Consider the following 19,058-nt stretch of genomic DNA (forward strand, 5'->3'; position numbering starts at 1 on the left):
ATACACTGAAATCTAAAAAACCGGGGCAAAAGGCAAAGAGTTGCACACACTTGTATATATTTTCTTTCTCTCCGCATAGCACACACATATATGTGTGTAATACATATTTAGGTCAGACATACACATTCATTTATTATAGAAAAAAAGACCTCCAACAAACATAATATATATAAACATGTCATATTTACACTTATCTTTTGTTATTAAATATCTACTTATTGATATTATGTAATTATTACATATTATACAATATAAATAAGATTTCCAAATAAGCATTAAAAATATAACTATGTATTATATTACACATATTTAAGTCAGGACATATATTCATATTCTACAGAAATAAGATTTCCAACTAATAAGCATCAAATATGCATTCCATGGAATATTAATTTTCTAAAAAATCCTACATAAATTCTTAAATATGGTAAACACTAGATTAAATAAAATTAACACTGTATTCAAGAATGTCTCAGCCTTTAACATGCTAACATGTATTATAAGTAAGTGGATGGGATAAGCAGTTTTTCCAAATTTAAAGTATCAGAGGTTATTTTGTTTTGAACTACAATTCCTGGGATATTCTGCAGAAAACATTTTGGCAAGCACTCTAACAAATGACTTCTGTATTTTCTTCTAGGTATGAAGTTCATTCTATAGTCCAGAGAAACCAAAAGAGATCCCATTTACCTAGTTTTTAATCAGAAACTTTTCAAACAAAGTATCAGCAAACATAACTCAAGAAGGGGCTAAGAAAGAATAAGCAGAGAGTTTTCTCCTCCTGTTTGAAATGGGCTGAAAGAGACTGAAAATACTGAGCTACATGAAAACTTTAGTATCCTTCCCATATCTAATGTAATTTGACTCATTTCTGTAAAATAACAAAATGTATTAAACTCCTGAGATTAGACCTATTTGGGGTACACCCTATTTTAACATGTGTTTATTCTGAGAATTACAAATGTTGCAAATGCATTTACTGAATTTAAAATTTTTTTTTATTTATTTATGATCGTCACACACACAGAGAGAGAGAGAGAGAGAGAGAGAGGCAGAGACATAGGCAGAGGGAAAAGCAGGCTCCATGCACCGGGAGCCCGACGTGGGATTCGATCCCGGGTCTCCAGGATCGCGCCCTGGGCCAAGGGCAGACGCCAAACCTCTGCGCCACCCAGGGATCCCAACATTTACTGAATTTTAAATGGACTTAACTTCTGCTCCCCCGCCCTTTTTTACAAATGGGTTACACTATGTTCAACCTGGTAGAATCTGGCATTTTACGTTCTTTGCCAAATTACTGCACTTGACGCTTACATTTCATCATGGTAGCATTATATCAATACTATAGCAAATACCTTATACTTCACTTTATTTCTTGAGAAAGGTAACTAATTCTAATGCATGACACTGAAAGTGGAAGAATCTAGGGCAGGAAAGAATAAAAATGAGTAAAAGGCTTGGTCATAAAACGGCTGGTATCTCTGGCGGAAAATGTTTCTGAGTCAAAGTCTAAAGATGCTCTGTATTCCATTACATGTCAAAGAATTCCTCCAATAAGCAGAAGTATTATAGACTTTCATTTCTGCCTTTGAATCTTAGATCCAAGAAATCTGAAGGGACATGAAAATAAGTCATGCTCCCTGAAGCACTGCTTTTACACTGGAAAGCTGCACTAGAGAATCTGTCTGCAACATACAGAATTGTAATGATAGGAAACTACTCTTACACAGAACAATCGTCCTAATTTAAGAGCTGGGATGTATCTACAAGTTCATTTCTGTGTATTTTGTATTTGTTTAAGCATGACAGAAAGTTGTCTCATTTAAAGTCTTGCATTGTGGAATTCAGAATTGCTCTGTAGTACTTTCACTTTTAAAATAACTCACTGCATTCAATGCCTAAAACTGTGTTTTTTAAATATCTGGATACTGGTTGTAAATCTCTGGCTTTTATAATTTCGAAAAATTATTCTCACCACAACACTTGAGAAACTTAATTCCTATTGATAAAGTTTGGAGGTGGGATCAGTCAAGAAAATCTCAAATATCTGCCAATTCCTTACCACTGCCTTCTGAAAACTCCAGCATACCCTCAAAGTGGGAAAATAGTTCTAATAGCAGAACTAGTCTGGCTATCAAAAACATAAGTTTTGAAATGTGTTGGCAGATAGTGACTGAGCCAACCGAACAATTTAGTGGGAAAAAAAACACTAAAGTATGGGTACAGGTGAGACAGTTAAGACCAGAGAAAACTTGGAGATGTACTGGTTCTAATTCTGTCACTCTGGGCAAGTCACTTAGCACTTTACCCAGAATACAACAGACCATAAGCAAATAAAAAACACTTGTAAATTTTTCCAAACCTCAGTCCTTTGGAAGTGGAGGGGTGTAATAAGTAGACTGATGGAAGCATCATGCTATTTCATAATTGTGCACATTTACACATGCTATTTTTTTAAAGATTTTTTATTTATTTATTAGAAACACAGAGAACGAGAGCGAGAGAGAGAGAGCGCGCGCCAGAGACACAGGCAGTGGGAGAAGCAGGCTCCATGCATGCAGCCCGATGTGGGACTCGATCCGGGGTCTCCAGGATCAGGCCGTGGGCTGAAGGCGGCGCTAAACTGCTAAGCCACGAGGGCTGCCCGCACATGCTATTTTTAATACCAAAAGTATTACCAGAGGCTTCTGACTTCACATAGTATTCTCTCAACACACTAAACAGTACTACTTTTCTTGTCTATAAAATGGGGGTAATAAAATATCTACCTATCTTCTAGTGCTTAAGAATAAGCCACAAAATTTGCAACGAATTGGGACGCCTGGTGGCTCAGCAGTTGAGCATCTGCCTTCAGCTCAGGGCGTGAGATCCTGGAGTCCCTGTGTGGAGCCTGCTCCTCCCTCAGCCTGTGTGTCTCCGCACCTCTCTCTCTGTCTCTCTGTCTCTCATGTATAAATAAATAAAATCTTTTTTAAAAATTGCAACAAATTTAACCCAGACTTAATATCCCTCCCCTCAAAATACAAAATAATCAAGTTAAAAAACTGACCAAAGACACAAGTATAAAACATAAAAACACAAAGTTGGGATCCCTGGGTGGCTCAGCAGTTTAGTGCCTGCCTTTGGCTCAGGGCATGATCCTGAAGTCCTGGGATCCAGTCCCACATCAGGCTCCCTGCATGGGGCCTGCTTCTCCCTCTGCCTGTGTCTCTGCCTCTCTCTTTCTGTGTGTCTCTCATGAATAAATAAATGAAATCTTTAAAAAAATGATAAATGCACTATGGTAACCAGTCTCCAAAACTGGTCCTAAATAATTCTGTCCCTACCAGTATGACTGATAAGCCTGTGTCTATTTTGAATAAAATATAGAGGAAGTGACACTGATCATTCCACGCCTATCCCTCAGTTGGACAAGCAGCTCTCTTGTTTTTGGAATGCTCTTTCTTAGAAACCAGATGCTGCGATGCCTGGGTGGCTCAGTGGTTGAGCACCTGCCTTATTTAGGCCGGGGGAGTGATCATAGGGTCCAGAATCGAGTCCTACATCGAGCTCCCTGTGAGGATCCTGCTTCTCCATCCGCCTATGTCTCTGCCTCTCTCTGTCTCTCATGAATAAATAAATAAAATCTTAAAAAAAAAAAAAAAAGAAAATCCAGCTGCCATGCTGTGAGGCAGCCTAAGCAGTCACATGAAGGAACTAAGAACCACAGCTGAGCTCCCATCAAGACTCCAGATGACTCCAATCTTAAGCTGCACAGCATCCTAGCACTTCCAGCCCCAGCTGACTGCAGCCTGTTGACACTCCAGATTACTGTAATCATCCCAGCACCATAGCTGACATCATGAAGCATAAAAAATTCCTACTACACCCACAGAATTATGAAACAATGCAATACTTTTTGTCACCAAGTTTTGGGGTGCTATATATTTTTGTGAATTTAAACAAAAATTATCACAAAATTCCCAGGTATCTACTCTAGCAACCATCCACACATATACATTACAAAATAGTTTTTAGTGTTCACAGTAGCATTATTTATAAAAGCAAAAAATAGGAACCTCAAATATTCATCAACCAGGAAATGTATAAATACAAATCAAAGAAAATTATATATAGAATAATACTATTTTTAGAGCGCCAAACAAAGCAAAACAGCAATACACTGTCCAGACACACACACACACACACATATATATATAATTTTTTTTTTTTTTAAATAATGATGAAGGAGATTCGGGCCTCTGAGAGGGCACCAAAAAAAAAAAAAAAAAAGACAAAGGAGATGTTAAAAACTGTAATAACGGTTTGTTAGTGCTGAGACGAAAATGAGGAGGACAGGCTAAAGAAAAAATATGGATAGATGTGAAATTGGTAATGCCCTAGTTCTGTAGTTGGGTAGGGGTTTCACATAGATGTTTATCATTACCTTCATAATTACATATGCAGCATATACATTTTATATGTAATATACTTTCTCAGTAGTTTGATTTATAAAGATTTACATCTTTTTATTATGTTGCAATTCATATCCAACAATTCTAACATGTACTTACTACAATCTTTTTAAAGGTCTAGAATTATTTTTACTTCAAAAGGAAAATTTTTTGTTTTAAATGCTGTTTATATTATACCTTATTTAAATGCGGTAAATTTTAAACAACCAAAATAAAGTGTACTGAATAAAAAGAAAATATCCCCCTTTCTAAGTGAGCCACTCATTTTAACAACCTTCAAAAAATATTTAAAAATATTTTAGTTGCAGGGTGCCTGGGTGGCTCAGTCCATTAAGCATTGGACTCTTGGTTTTGGGTGGCATGATCTCATGGGTCATGGGTTGGAGTCCTGTATAGTTTGTAGCTCTGTGCCAGCTGTGGAGTTGGCTTGGGGATTCTCTCCCTCTGCCTTTCCCCCTGCATGTGTGCAATGTCTATCAAATTAATAAATATATCTTGGGGGAAAAAAAAGCTTTTAAGTTGCTTCTCAAGCTAATTTTTCTATTTTTGAATGAATAACTGGCTTTTATATTTAAGATTAGATTTATCTCATTTCTCACATATTGTTTCATTATCCTGTTCCTTCTAATGCCAGAAAGCTGCTTATTAGCCTATTAAAATAAAGTTTTCTTTAGCTATGGTGTAGAGTAAAAATGATTTTAAAATTAAGCTTCCATGAATCTTATTTTTTTTTCAGTTAAGAACATATGCAATATTTTGTCAGTATGTTCAACAAATCCTGTTCACTCTAACAGACTTAAAGGCACAATGATGGATAACAGTTTTAAGAAGTACACAAAAACATCCGGTGAGATCATTACAACATATCAGTTTTAGGATTCACAGGAATGTTACTACTATTACACGGAATAGTATAAAGAGCTGACCAGTCATTTTGTTAGAGTTTGATCCATAGTTAAAAAAATAATAATAATAAAAGGTAAAGGCTTGGGCACCAAGCTGGCTCAGCTGGAGAAGCAGAGGACTCTTGATCTCAGGGTCATGTGTTCCAGCCCCACACAGGGTACAGAGATGTTTTAAATAAACCGAGAAAAGAAAAAAAGGTAAAGACTTTATATTTTGGCTTATTTAACTCTCAGGATCTACAATATTCAATGATCCTCCCAGTAATTAGACACAACAAAGCTATTTTTATTGCAGGCACTTTGGAGACAAGCAATTCATTCCATCCCTAATGAGTATTTTTGTTTAGTACCCTTTAACCTCTTGTGGTAAGTTTAAATGAAATCAGTCAGAGCTGTGATGGCTTCCTAAGGTGTTAATTTCCATATTAATTACCAGTACAGGTATCCCCAGCTTTTTGAAAGTTCCTCTACCGCCACTTTGCCTTCAACTTTACCACACCAATCTACATGAGTACCTACTCTCGGTAAGAATTTTCACTTTTATGGAAAATGGTAAAAAGGAAAAACAGTGTTCAGTGTTTATTTTGCAGCATGCCATTAAGGAGGCAGCCTGCATCCTAAGTAGCAAGAATGGCACCATCAATGAGCTCCATCCCTTGGGAACAACACTCAGCATCAAGCCACCATAGCTTTGAACTTCATCTGTGAGCAACTGTCTATCTCTCATTTTGTGCATCCTTTAAGCCTATGCCTCTTGTGCATCAGAAAAATGTGGGGTTGTTTTTTGGGTCTGGGAACCCCCCCCAAAAAATTTTCCACATAGATTTATGGTTGCTTTATGCATTTTTGGCTCATAAAAGATTTCATTGGAATGCTGTACTTTTGGGTGGGGGATGTTATAATCAGAGCTAAATAAATCAAGAGCCAAGAAACTAAATGGATCATTAATCCAACCCCACCCAAACTCATCATTTGTATGAATTTAATGCCTACATACCCAATGATCATTTGTATTCTCACTATTCCTCCACATCAAGATATATTTCTCAGGACGCCTGGATGGCTCAGCGGTTAAGCGTCTGCCTTCGGCTCAGGGAGTGGTCCCCCAGGTCCCGGGATTCCAGGATGGAGTCCCACATCGGGCTTCCTGCATGGGGCCCGCTTCTCCCTCTCTGCCTATGTCTCTGCCTCTCTATGTGTGTGTCTCTCATGAATAAAAAAATAAAATCTTTAAAAAAAAAAAGATATATTTCTCAACAAGCTCAAACAAAATGCCATCTTGTAAACTTTACTTTTATTGCTGACATGTCTTTTCTCAACTCAAAAGTTAAAAGCATTAACTGGTCGCTCTTTTCTTATTCCATATTCCTTAACAGTGAGTTAAAACTTGAGACACTTATCTACATTGGAAAAAATACTCATTGAACTAAAATCTCCCTCCCCTAAAGTTCTCCTAAGATATTCAGCCAGCCAGCCATTTCCCAATTGCTGATGGCAATCACTCACGCTCACAAATTATTTTTCCATTAGCATTATCACCTCCTTTCTGCATCATCAACTTTCTCTATAAGATTAAAACAACACCTTTATTGAGGGTGAGATTATGACATTCATTTTGAGGTTCATCAAAAATTCCAAGGAGGGAGTGGTGAGTTTCCCTACCAACAATTCTCCAACACCTTTGTCCTACAAATCATCTTAATTCTGACATTAAGATAGTGTTAGATCCCAAAAGGCTCAGTGCTACAAGACTGATATCCCTAGCACCCCCAAATCCCACTTTACATACCAATCACAAGTCCAAGTTGTCACCAGTGCTTCTAACCAACGAGCTATAGACCAAAAGTTCCAGTGACTCCCTCCTTAGGTTCAACTACTCTGGTAGAGCTGTTCACAGAACTAAGAGAAAATATTTAACTTACTAGATTACCTATTTATTATAAAAGGATAGAACTCAGGAACAGCCAGACAAAAGAGATTCATAGGACAAGATCTGTGGGAAGCGGCATAAGGCTACCACGCCCTTTCTGAGTACACTACCCTCTCCAAATCTCATATTTACAAATGTGGAAATTCTCCAAACTGTCTTTTGGGGTTTTTATGAAGACTCCATTATATTGGTATGACTGATTAAATTATATTGGCCACTGGTGATTCAATCTCCAGCCCTTCCCCCCCTATCCAGGGATCAAGGGGTAAGGACTCTTAGTTCCAACTCTCCTAATCACATAGTAGGTAGGTTTCACTGGCAACCAACCAGTCACCATCCTTAGGTGACCTAAGAGCTTTCCAAAGTCACTGCATTAATAACATAACAAAAGATACCATTTTTCCACTCTCATCACTTCGAAAATTACAAAGGTTTCAGGGGCTCTGTGCCAGAAATGAAGATGAAGACCAAATATGTATTTCTTACTATGAATCACAGTATCACTACACATGATTATACTGATATTACAATCAAATCCAAGGTTTATCAAGGTATTACACAATAGAGACTGCCTGGGTTATTACTATCAAATGTGGTTATCTTTAAGGATAAGAATCCATGTTAACATAAATTGAACACCCACTATGTTCCTAATACAGTGTAGGATATTCTAGGATGATTAGAAATGATGTTCTTACCCTAAAGGATCTTACCTCTCTATGGTAAATTACTAATAATATTATTCATTAGAGAGGAAAATAAGAACCTTATCACCATAACAATATTTCACCACTTTAGGCAAAGAACAAATAACAACTTAAATCTCCTTCAGTGTTTTTACATTGTACAGATGTTAAAATTTTCAAAATGGCTCTCACCCAGTTGGTTAAATGAATAGCCCTGAACAAAATTTAACCAAAGAAAGTTTGTTCTATATTGATCAATAAAATATGTATCCATACCTCTCACACAAGGCAAATTAAACTATATTAGATTGTTATTGCTGAAAGAAGTATGCCTGACATGTTTCCTAACAGTTAACACATTTCAAAAAATTATCCCTACTTCTCTGGGGAATTCAAACAAGACAAATACTAGAGGTGTTAAAGAAGCTTAAATCATTAGGGTTGGACCATTATCCAAAAACAGCCTAAATCAAAGTCATTCATATTTCTCTCTGGCATTTATTATTACAAGGGATATAGGTGAGAAGGGATAATAAGCATGTGTATACTTTCCTTATGATACTGGGTTTAAATTTTAAGTTTGAATTCTGTAGAAATACTAGCTGACTAAATTGGGAGTTTGAAGAAAGGCAGTCCTAGATTTAAATTCTTCAAAAATGCATTACCTATGGTAAACAAGCCTTTGTTTACAGAAGAGATCAACTGTTACCTATTCATGTAGTATGGATTACTTACTAATGGACAGCAGATAAATACCAAATTTTATGAAAATCATTCCAATAAACAGACATGCATTAGAGAGCATTCATGTTTACTATTTCACTTAAGAACTGCTTTCTAATTAAAAGAAAAGCTTACAGGCTAAAATGCATTTCCAATATCCTTTATCATTTGCTACCATATAGAGCCAAATTTCCACACTCACTAAAACAGATTTCAAGTTCCTAGATAAAGAATCATCACCTTCTCTTTACTATTCCTTTTTTTAACTGAAGACTTCCGTTATGAAGGTTCAGACAATGCTGTATTAGTTTCAGGTGTACAACGTAGTGATTCAACAATTGTATATATTACTCAATGCCTGACCTTTACTATTCTTTGAATAAAACTTTTTATCCCCTGAGAACAGTTTCTGAAAGGATCCTACTATCAAACCTCCCCTATTCTCCCTGAAGACCAAGACAGTTACTAAATCAATAAAGGAAATAAAGATATGGGAAAGAAAAATAAGGTAGCCATGGAAGACTGGAAGAAGAATACAAGAGTAATCCTTTACAAAGATACCAACATATTGAACAACCCATTCTTGGAGTTCTCAATTCCTTTCAGCTCAGATCCCTTTTCAAGATTCTTTCCTTCTTTCTTTCAAGAACTACTCCCTACTTTATATAAAATTCAATATATAAACCTTAAAGTAAACAATAGTTGGCAAAAGCCATAGTTTAAAAAGCAATACTTTTGCATTTATCTGATTATCATTTGTCTCTTCAAAGACAGCGATGTCTCCTCTTTTACCCTCTCTTTCTTGTAGTCTCAGTGTTAGTTAAAAGACTGAATCTCTCTGGCCACTTAGTACTTTTTGAAAAGTTGTCAAGGTTATCTGGAGACAAGGTTGACTCCAGCTCAAAAGATCAATCTTGAGATAATTTTTGATCTCAAGTGAAGAGAAGGATGCTTTCCCTTACATACAGGTATTTTCTGCTGCAAAAGAGCAGGCAACCTCCTCAGGGGAGTAAGAAGCCTGGTTAATCAAATTATTGCTAAATCTTATTGCCCCATATTCTCCACAACCCTTTGATCAACGACGATGGATCTTAAATACAATGTGGAGCAAAAAAAAAAAAAAAAAAAAAAAAAAAAAAAAAACGACACAAAGGCTGTAAGTGCATTTATCTCAAGTTTTAAATAGGCAAAACTAAATTATATTATTTAGGAATGCACACAAAACTGTACCATCTATGAAGAAAAGTATGTAATTAGTATATAAGGGAGAAGCGAATGCAAGCACACATCAAGGCTTCTGAGGTGGTGGCAAATATTTTCTACTGCTTGATCTGGGTGATGATCACATGAGTGTTTATCTTATAATTAGCCATTACATTGTACATTAGGTTTATATACTTTTCAGAATGTGTTACATTTCACCATAAAAGAAAAAAATTTTTTAAAGACTGAAACCAAACACTTTCTCACCAAAAGCCTTTGCAGAACATTTTTCTCATGCTTATGTAAACATTTAAGACATTTTCAAAGAGTATCTCAAAAACTTCAAGAGTGCTGCCTTCCAATAATTCTGCGCTCCATTATTGTTCCTGTGGATTATACAAGTAGTAAGATGGTTTAATAATTTACCTTAATAATAAAACCTACTTAAATAGAATTTATTCTACTTTAAGGAGTTACTGGTATTTTAAGAATAGGCATGAAACCACTAAGAAAGTAGATCTTAAAAGTTCTCATCACAAGAAAAAAAATTTTTTGTGACTTTTATAAGGTGACAAATTTTAACATCTTACTATCACTTCAAAATGTATACAAATACTGAGAGTCATTATGCCATACACTTGAAATTAATATAATGTTATGTCACTTATACTTCAATTAAAAAAAAAAAAAAAGGCATGAAATAAACATGGCGGTCACAAGGGAGTTTTGCGGTCACAAGGGAGTTTTCCGGTCACAAGGGAGTTCTCCTTGATTCTTTTCACCAATGCCACTCCACACATTTGACCAGCAATAAACAATTATTTAAGCTGTGCATATATGAGAACTTTAGAAATTAATTATGAATTACTACAGTTTAAGATAGTACAGAACATAGCATATGCTACAATATTATCTATCCATGGATATCTATGTATGGAGAGAAAGACCCAATTTAAGTTTAAAAACCAAATTCAACTGAAGTCATGCGTAGAAAGATTGCTAGATATCACTGAAGGAAAGAACACTGCCCTGTGAAGAAAAATCTTTACGGGAGAATAGCTGATAAACCTGTAAGGCATAAAAAAGTAGCTAAAAGAAAACCTCAAAAGAAACATTATCAATTTAGTTATCAACTAATCATTTTTACTTTACTAATATAAACATTATTTTTCTTTATGTCTTTATAATTTTTCTCTTTAGATAGGAATGAAGAAAAAAAGTAAAAAAATATTTGAAAACTTAAAGCATGGAAACCATTAAACCCAATGAAATTACAGATAACTGAAGCACACAATCTTTCTATATCACTATTTATAAAAAAAAAAAAAAAAAAAAAAAAGTCAAACTTCACATAAAAACGATTTCATAGCTAAACTTGAACTGCCAACATTTCCAATATTGTCAATTTAAAGTGAGTGGTAGAAACTAACTTCCCTTCATCTTCTCAAGTAACAATTTTCAAACAACTTCTCACAAAACTCCCTCTAATACAAACAAAGGTGCAAAGAAAATAGAAAAGTATCTAACCAAACTACAACCTTAAAAAAAGTACTTCACTCCTTTGGTGTTCAGCTACTTTGAAGCCCTGAAAACAAACCAAGCCAACATATACTCTGGAAGTCCTGTAGGCTATAGAATTCTGGGCCTATGCTGAACTTCCACCCCATAATTCTATTAACTGGAATGGTTTAATATTTCCAAACTTCTTATAGTGAACTTTTTACAGACCAAATAAATCTGAATAAAAATAATATTCACTTGGATTCATTCATCTTTTCTTCTCATTCAGCTATTCCCCCTTAAAAGCTCCATCTCTGAAAACTCCCTAGTCATTCAGGTTTAAAAACTTGAAGTCATCATCAACTCTTCTCTCTTCTCTGCATCAAAACAAATTAGCCATCATCCAACTAGTAAGCTTAGTTAGCTAGGCATGGATTGTGCCCAAGCACTTTGATAGGCCAATATGTTAAGACTTAAATCAGGGCCGCTGATTAAAAAACATAAATTAAATGCAGGACACTTTCATTTAAGCCTGCCTTGAAGGCAGAGGATGCAGTAAAAAGGACATAGACTTTGGAGACAAGCAGACCTGTGTTATTCAATTCTTAGGGGAATACTTTAGTATCTTTTATCTACAGAAATAAAAGATGTTACCTTATCTCAATTCTAGGATCTAAAATCAAGTTGTTTAGAATGTATATTAAAGTTATCCTGCAACACTAAGTTCCACAGAACAGAAAAAATGTTCACAGATGATATAGTCAATTTAATTACTGCAGCAGTCACAATTCCATAGAAAAGTATATTTCTAAAAATAGCATAAACTTGACCAACACAAAGGCATTCACCAACTTATGTACAGGCTATATTCCAAAGTATGTTTAGATGCCTTTCATTTGAAACTCTGAAGAGTTTCTTTTTACAAAGAAATAAAATTTCAGTCTACACATGCCAGTTTATCAATATTTACCTAAAAATGAAAGCCTCTGGCAATTGCTTCTATCTCTTCCAACCCTTACCTCCATCTAACACTTTTTTTTAAATCCCATGGTATTGTATTGACACCTTCTATATCAATTTCTATATCCCTGGAAATTATTCATGTCATAAGTAGGTCCAGTGAGGATACAGAAACTTCCTCAGAAAAGAGTAAGTGATTTACAAACAAAAAATATCTACCAGAATCAGTAAAGGAGTGAAGATGGGGTAGCAGGTTAACCACTTACATTTTTTTTCCCTTTCAACATTATTAATTTGGCCCATGCATGTATTTGTGGGTCCTGTATTATTTGAAAATGCTTTCACTTTTTCCTATCTTATTGTAGGGACTAAAAGAAGTCACTTTTGCATTATCATCTGGACAAAACATGGCAAAAAAAAAAAAAAAAAAAAGCATAAATATGACTCAGAGTAAGCAACAGGCTGACCAGTAAGAGGCTTCTAATAACCCAAAAAGAATTTACGTGCTCCACAATAAATTAAGTCTAATAAAACCAACATCATACCATTCTAACAACTTAAAGAGTTTCTTCTGAGACATCAGATTTGGCAAAGTCAAGTCATTTAACAGACATGCATTAACTTATGATGTACTCAGGTAAGTAAGTTATTAAGCAAAATCTAGAAAGATTAAATCTTGCTTCTAACCTGCAGTCCAATTGAGGATGATACAGAAACAGTATTTATACTCATTATGTTCAAGTAATCTAGAAAACAAATGTTGTCCAGAAATAAGAGATCCTCTTAATCATGGAGTTGGAGAACAAAGAGAACACTCTTCATATTACAGTGAACCATGTACTATCAGTGTCTACAAGCAGAATTTAAAAGCAGTATTAGAAAGATATGACAGCAAATAAAGTAAAACATGAACTACAGAATCTAGGTGCTGAGAAGGGTTCACTATAAAATTCTTTCAACTTTTCTGTATGCTCGAAAATTTTTAGAATTTAACAATTTAGCAATATACTAATCTGCTGAATTGTGGGATGCTTTATACTTTGGGTTAACAGTAGTATGGTCCCTAAGAGCATTAGGTTTTCAAAGTAAGTAAAAATATGATTGTCACTCTAGAATATTAATCTTGCCAATATTTCTGAGAGCACATATGCACTGACAAATACTAAGATATTAAAATGAAGATAACTTTTAACATTTTCTCATATCCCAAAATACTCATAGCCTACAGGGAGCATAAAAATCAGAAATAGATTAAGTATAGATAGGCTATTAAGTTCCCCCATATTCGTTAACAACGAGGTCAGAGCCCATAAGGAGCTTCTAATGCTTGGTCTACAACCAGTGTTATCTTTAGGCAAACTACTCCCGGCAGTAAGAGGTCTGCAGTCTTACTCAAGTTAAGGTCTCAAAATATGAAAATCCCGAACAAAAAGGAAAAGTTCCAAACTCTTTGCTGTCAGATCCTAACATCCCAGGACCTACTGCTACATGTCTTATGAAACCTATGATTACTACCTATAAGAACCACCACACCAAATGGGAGCAGGTCTGATCCTATTATCCAATGTAGCCGCTCAAGACACTCCCTGAACCTCCACCCTAAGTGTTCTTGTAACTTACAATGATCTTAAGCTCAAGGCTAGAAAAATTGTAAATTACAATGAATCCAGTGACTGTATACCTGTTCTGAACTGCAGGTGGACTGCTGTTGCTAATGATGCCACAGTCCAAGTAACTTTTTAAGATTTGAGATGTTTTTTTCTAGAGCTGGTTTTGTTACCCCTTTTGTCTTCTTCAGAACTGAGGTCAATAGCCTCTTTTTTTTCATCTGCAAAGTGAAGAAAAACATGGAGACCTCAAAGTGTAGGAACTAGTTGTCAGCTCACTAACAGCTTATGTTCCATAGGTTTATCAATCCTTTGAAAACATGTTTGCACTAATTAATCTATTTATATCATAGTTTCTTCGAAAAACTATATTCTAAGCTTCAGTTCTAAACTGCAGCTTTCTGCCCTGCAAAAAGACGTCTGCCGCCCTTTTACAGCTAACAGCAGCCAAAACTCAGAGAGGCTCAGAGAATTCTCTCTCAAGGGCTCTAAGGAGAACCCACTGCAACTTGTGCAGGCTGGGAAAAGGCAGCTCTCCCTACATAGGGAGCTATGGGCAAAGCTACCACAATTGAACAAGATCACAGTATTTGGTTAATATAATGTAAAAGTACTAATAGTCACAACAAAAGTAAGTAGAAATTACATTTTGCTCCAGATAAAAAGAAGATAAAATTAGGCACTGTTAAACTAGTTGCTCAACCAAATGTTTGGCAAGTACAGACAACATATTCTCAAACTGCTTCCTCATGTCTGATAAACTCAACTGATAAGGGGGGGGGGATTACTAAAGTGGTGAGGAGATCATACCACAAATGTTGCTAAGTTCTAAAAAAAAAAGGGGGGGGGTAATGTACTTTAAAATTCAGTAAATATATAATATCCAATGTTATATATCACCCCTTATAAAACTGTAAGATTTATAAAATAAATGGAGTGACAAATTTAAAAAACAAGTATAACTTTGTGACAATGAGTCACCTCTGGCAGCTAACTAGAGTCTTACGCAATTTGAGAACTACTGTAAATTACAGAAATAACTCACAATCAAACTGAAAAAGTAAACTTTTCACTAAAAAGACTTCAGAAATGAAGCCAGTAACAGAGATATGAAAAAAGGGAAGAGAAGGCCAGAATAAATTGGTTTGTTGATATAAAATGTGAAAGAAATGTTTAAATATTATTGAAAGTTCATGTCATTGCTGTATGTTAAAATAGTAATCTGAGAGACTCCAAAGGTAGTGTAACACTAGACTATTAGGATTAAAGATCAAACTGTTGGTACTCCTAGTAGCTTTGAAGAAAAATTGCTTTAAAAATCCAAAGTAATAACGATAGGCAATCTAACCCTTTTCAAAATTTTTCAAAAGGAATGGATTATAAGAATGAGATACCTAACTACTTGAGATCTTCAAAAGACATGAAAAAAACAAAAGGGAGCAAACAAGGGATTTTTTTTTGTCTGAAAACTAATTTTCTCATTAAGTCAACCCAAATTATACCTAGACATTAAATTTATAATGGCATGTCTCTGTTCACAGTAAGGGATAGGGACAATTCCTTTATTGTAAAAAAGACTGTTTAATACTAACGACAATTATCTAATATTAATAAACAGGAGCATTTAATCAAGAATATAATAAAATGTAAATATCAAAATTACCAGTAAGCAGAAGACCTAAATTAAGTAGATCTTTAAGAACGAACAGGTGCATATACACCTTTAAATTAGTGTATATGAATAAAGTTCAAATTTCATACCTTTAAAGGACAGTATTTCTGAAATGTGTTTCTATACATGAAAACATAGAAGTGAAAGAAATTTTCACATGGATTAAAAAAAGGTTATGCTCTCCAAGCATATTCTTGAAACTTGCAAAAGATCGACTTTTATAATTCTCTGCCATACTTTAAAAAAAAATAGAAAGGAATACTATCTGTGAAGCAACCTGATTAAGACTTCATAATTACAATCCTCAATTTCAATAGTAATTTTTGGCTGACTTGATGCAGATTTCTAATCTTCCTTCAAAATAAGGGAAAAGAAAAATCACCTTATATCATTCAGTTGTGAATTTTTCTGCAATCTTTAATTTCAGCCTCAAAGTTCTTAATAAACAATATCCGGCCTTTACAAAAAAGATATTCACTGCAGAAATAACTATTCACAATTTTTGTTACCCTTCATGTTGGGTCACCATGCACTTCTGCTGCTGTAATCTAAAACTTTCTCTTTTTACACTGTTCAGTAAAATATTAGCAGTTCTCATTTTCCGGTTCCAATTTCATTTTTATCTAATTTGCTTAAGTGTTTCAAACCTAGACTCAGAACACTGTATCTCGTTCCTAAGGCTTCATAGTATTTTCTTCTATGATTTCAAACAACATAAAAGTCTCTTTTTTTAAGTGTTAGAAAAAAATTAAAACCTCTTCAAGGATAATGTCCCAGTGATCAACTGTTGACCTAAACCGAATTCTCCATGAGTGGGCCTCTGTTGTATTCAATAGATGATGCATTACCAATTTCTCTATCTATAATAGAACTTCTTTCTATCTGGTATCTTAATACATAGGTAATTCACTTTCCCCAATATTTATAATCCATATATTAATGGCTCAAGAAGATTCTCTCTGTATTCAAATGAAAAAACAGATATCCTAAAGTTTAGTTAAATCTACTTGTAAGGATATATGATTAACTCAAGGCTGACAAGGGGGTCAACACGAATCAAGTTAGTTCAAAAGGCATAGGCTCAGGTATAAAACAAAAACAAACAAAACCCAAACAGGCTGGCAAAGCTGGAGAAAAATTTAAAGCCATCTTCCCATCTATACAGCTCACAGACCAGTGCAATGCCTAAATTAGCTAGTGCTCTTTATAGGTTAGTTTCCTAACACATTCAGGTCATTCCGGCTGTTCTGTGCAACTTCTCGATTATAACCTAAGGCTCCCCATCACTGTGGCAGTTTGTTCTCTTATCCACAAACCTTCCTGCAGAGACCAATAAAGGAACGAATGCCATGCTTTCGGATATCGTGCCTAACACACCTAGGGTGACAGTGGGGCTACCAGAGTGATGTTCTTGCTCTCAAAAGCAACACGACATAATTGTGGAACAGTGAGGCGCTTACTGAGTGCACTTAGGGGCCTTGGAAAAAAGCCACTCCTGAAAATACCTAATGCTAAATAAATAAGAGTCCCTACCTTTCAGATCACTTTCGGGGATATTATTTCCCTTCCTACACCACCGCGCTCGCTCTCTTTTCCCCCTCTTGTGTAGGAGAGCAAAAAAGGAGGCACCGTAAAGGCGTAACACTGCGAGGCTGAGCAGACGGGCTCCGGCACATCTGGAGTCACCTCCAGCCGCCACAGGGCAACCCCTGGGCGATCCCATCTCCAGCAGCAGAAACGCGCCGGTAAAAAGGAGAGAACGCGAGAGGCGCGGGCGGGGAGGCGGGGAGTCCGCCCCGAGTCGGCCGAGGGAGACCCGCGGGCTGCCGGCGCGGCCGCTCCGGACTCAGCCGGCCAAGACCGCGGCGACGGACTCGGCTCGCCGTCCCGGGGGGCCTCTCGGGGGACCCCGACGCCCCGCGTCCGGCCGCGCGGGGGAAACTTCGGCCCCGGGCGGGGGGCGCGCCGGGAGCCCCGGGCCCCTGGCGGCGGCGCGGGCCGCGTCCCGGACGAGCCCGGCGGGCAGAGGCGCGGGTCCCGGGGCGCCGCGGGCCGCGGGCGGGGGGGGGGGGGAGGGGAGCGCAGGGGAGGGGAGGGGAGGGGAGGGGAGGGGCGGCGGGCACTCACCACGGGTCGAACTCGTGAATGATGCTTTCGAAGCGGATGACCGCGAAGAGGCGCGAGCTGAAGCCGGCCAGCCAGGCCAGGAAGAGGATGGTGAAGGAGAGCAGCGACTGCCAGCCGGCCGGCTGCGACAGCCCCCCGGACAGCCCCGCGGGGGCCGGCTTCGGCGCCACGCCGCCCGCCGCCTTGTGCGCGCACTGGGCCCCGGGCCCGTGGTGGCCGTGCCGGCTGTTCCCCAGGGCCATGAGGCCGCTCCACGGGGACGAGTTGAGGGACGACTTGTGCTTGCTCTCCGGGGCCGAGGGCTCCGCCATGTTGTGCCCCGGCGGCGGGTCTCGCTCCTCGCCGCCGCCGCCGCCGCCGCCGCCGCCTGGTGCGAGGGGTGCTGGGCGGGGACCCGGAGGAGGAGGAGGAGGAGGAAGAAAAAGGAGAAGGAGGGAAGAGCGCCGCGCGCTCCCGCCCTCAGCGCCGCGAGGCCGGGGGACAGGGGGTGGAGGCGGCGGCGGGGAGTCTCCGCCTCAGCAGCGGCCGCGACCGCCGCGCTCTCAACTCGGATGGCCCTTGCGCCCCACTAGCCATCCGTGTCCCCCGTGCAGCTGCGGCAGCGGCGAAAGCCGACGGGACGAGGGCGCCAGAGAAGAAGCAGCAGACGGAGGCGGCACCACAGCGCCGAGCAGCAATGACATTCCCCCTCACACCCGCCGCCCGCCCCGCGGAGAGGAGCAGGAGGAGGGGCCCCCCGGACTCCGGGCGGAGCTGGGCCACCTCTGGCTCCGCCCCCGACCCAACAGGAACTGGCCCTTCCGCCTGTCACAATGCGACAGGTCCGTTAGGGGGCGGGCCCAGCGCCGCGGCGCCAGCCAATGGGGGCGCGAGCTGGGGCGGGGCTTCGCCCAACCGCTCTCCCCGCCCCCCGCCCCTCCCGCCTCGCGCCCGTGCGCCCGGAGAGGCGGTGCTGCGCGGCTACGGCTTCATTGTCAGTTGAAAGACGCGGTTTCGCGCGCCCGTGGTGTCGGCTAGGAAGGGTGCTAGGCGGCTCCGCTCGCTGCATGAAGCTGAGCCGGGACGCGGGGCCGGAGGGTGGTCGGCAACAGCGGAGGCAGCCCCGTCAGAGTCGGCTTCAGGGAGGCGAGCGGCGCCGCGCCGACCAACCGGGCGCTCGCGGGCTCGCGGCGGTCGTGACTTTTAACCCGCTTTGCGCGGAGCGCCCACCACGTGACCGAGCGCGCAGGCGCGTTGCGCTCGTCCTGCGCGCGTGGGGCTGGCCGGCGGGGCTCGGCCGGCGGGGCGCCCA

At 39.0% G+C, this 19,058-nt stretch overlaps 1 protein-coding gene across 1 annotated transcript in view; it reads right to left on the minus strand.

The window, feature by feature from the left end:
• The window catches only part of STT3B (STT3 oligosaccharyltransferase complex catalytic subunit B), a 107,282-nt gene extending 88,861 nt beyond the window's left edge, over positions 1-18,421 (minus strand). Inside the window, exon 1 of the mRNA XM_026000902.2 lies at positions 17,768-18,421. Coding sequence (XP_025856687.1) covers positions 17,768-18,078 — 311 coding nt within the window. The 5' untranslated portion in view covers positions 18,079-18,421. The remainder of the gene's footprint in view (positions 1-17,767) is intronic.
• Positions 18,422-19,058: the final 637 nt, after the last annotated feature.

This window comes from Vulpes vulpes, chromosome 11, assembly GCF_048418805.1.
Source record: "Vulpes vulpes isolate BD-2025 chromosome 11, VulVul3, whole genome shotgun sequence".
Taxonomy (NCBI): Eukaryota; Metazoa; Chordata; class Mammalia; order Carnivora; family Canidae; genus Vulpes; species Vulpes vulpes.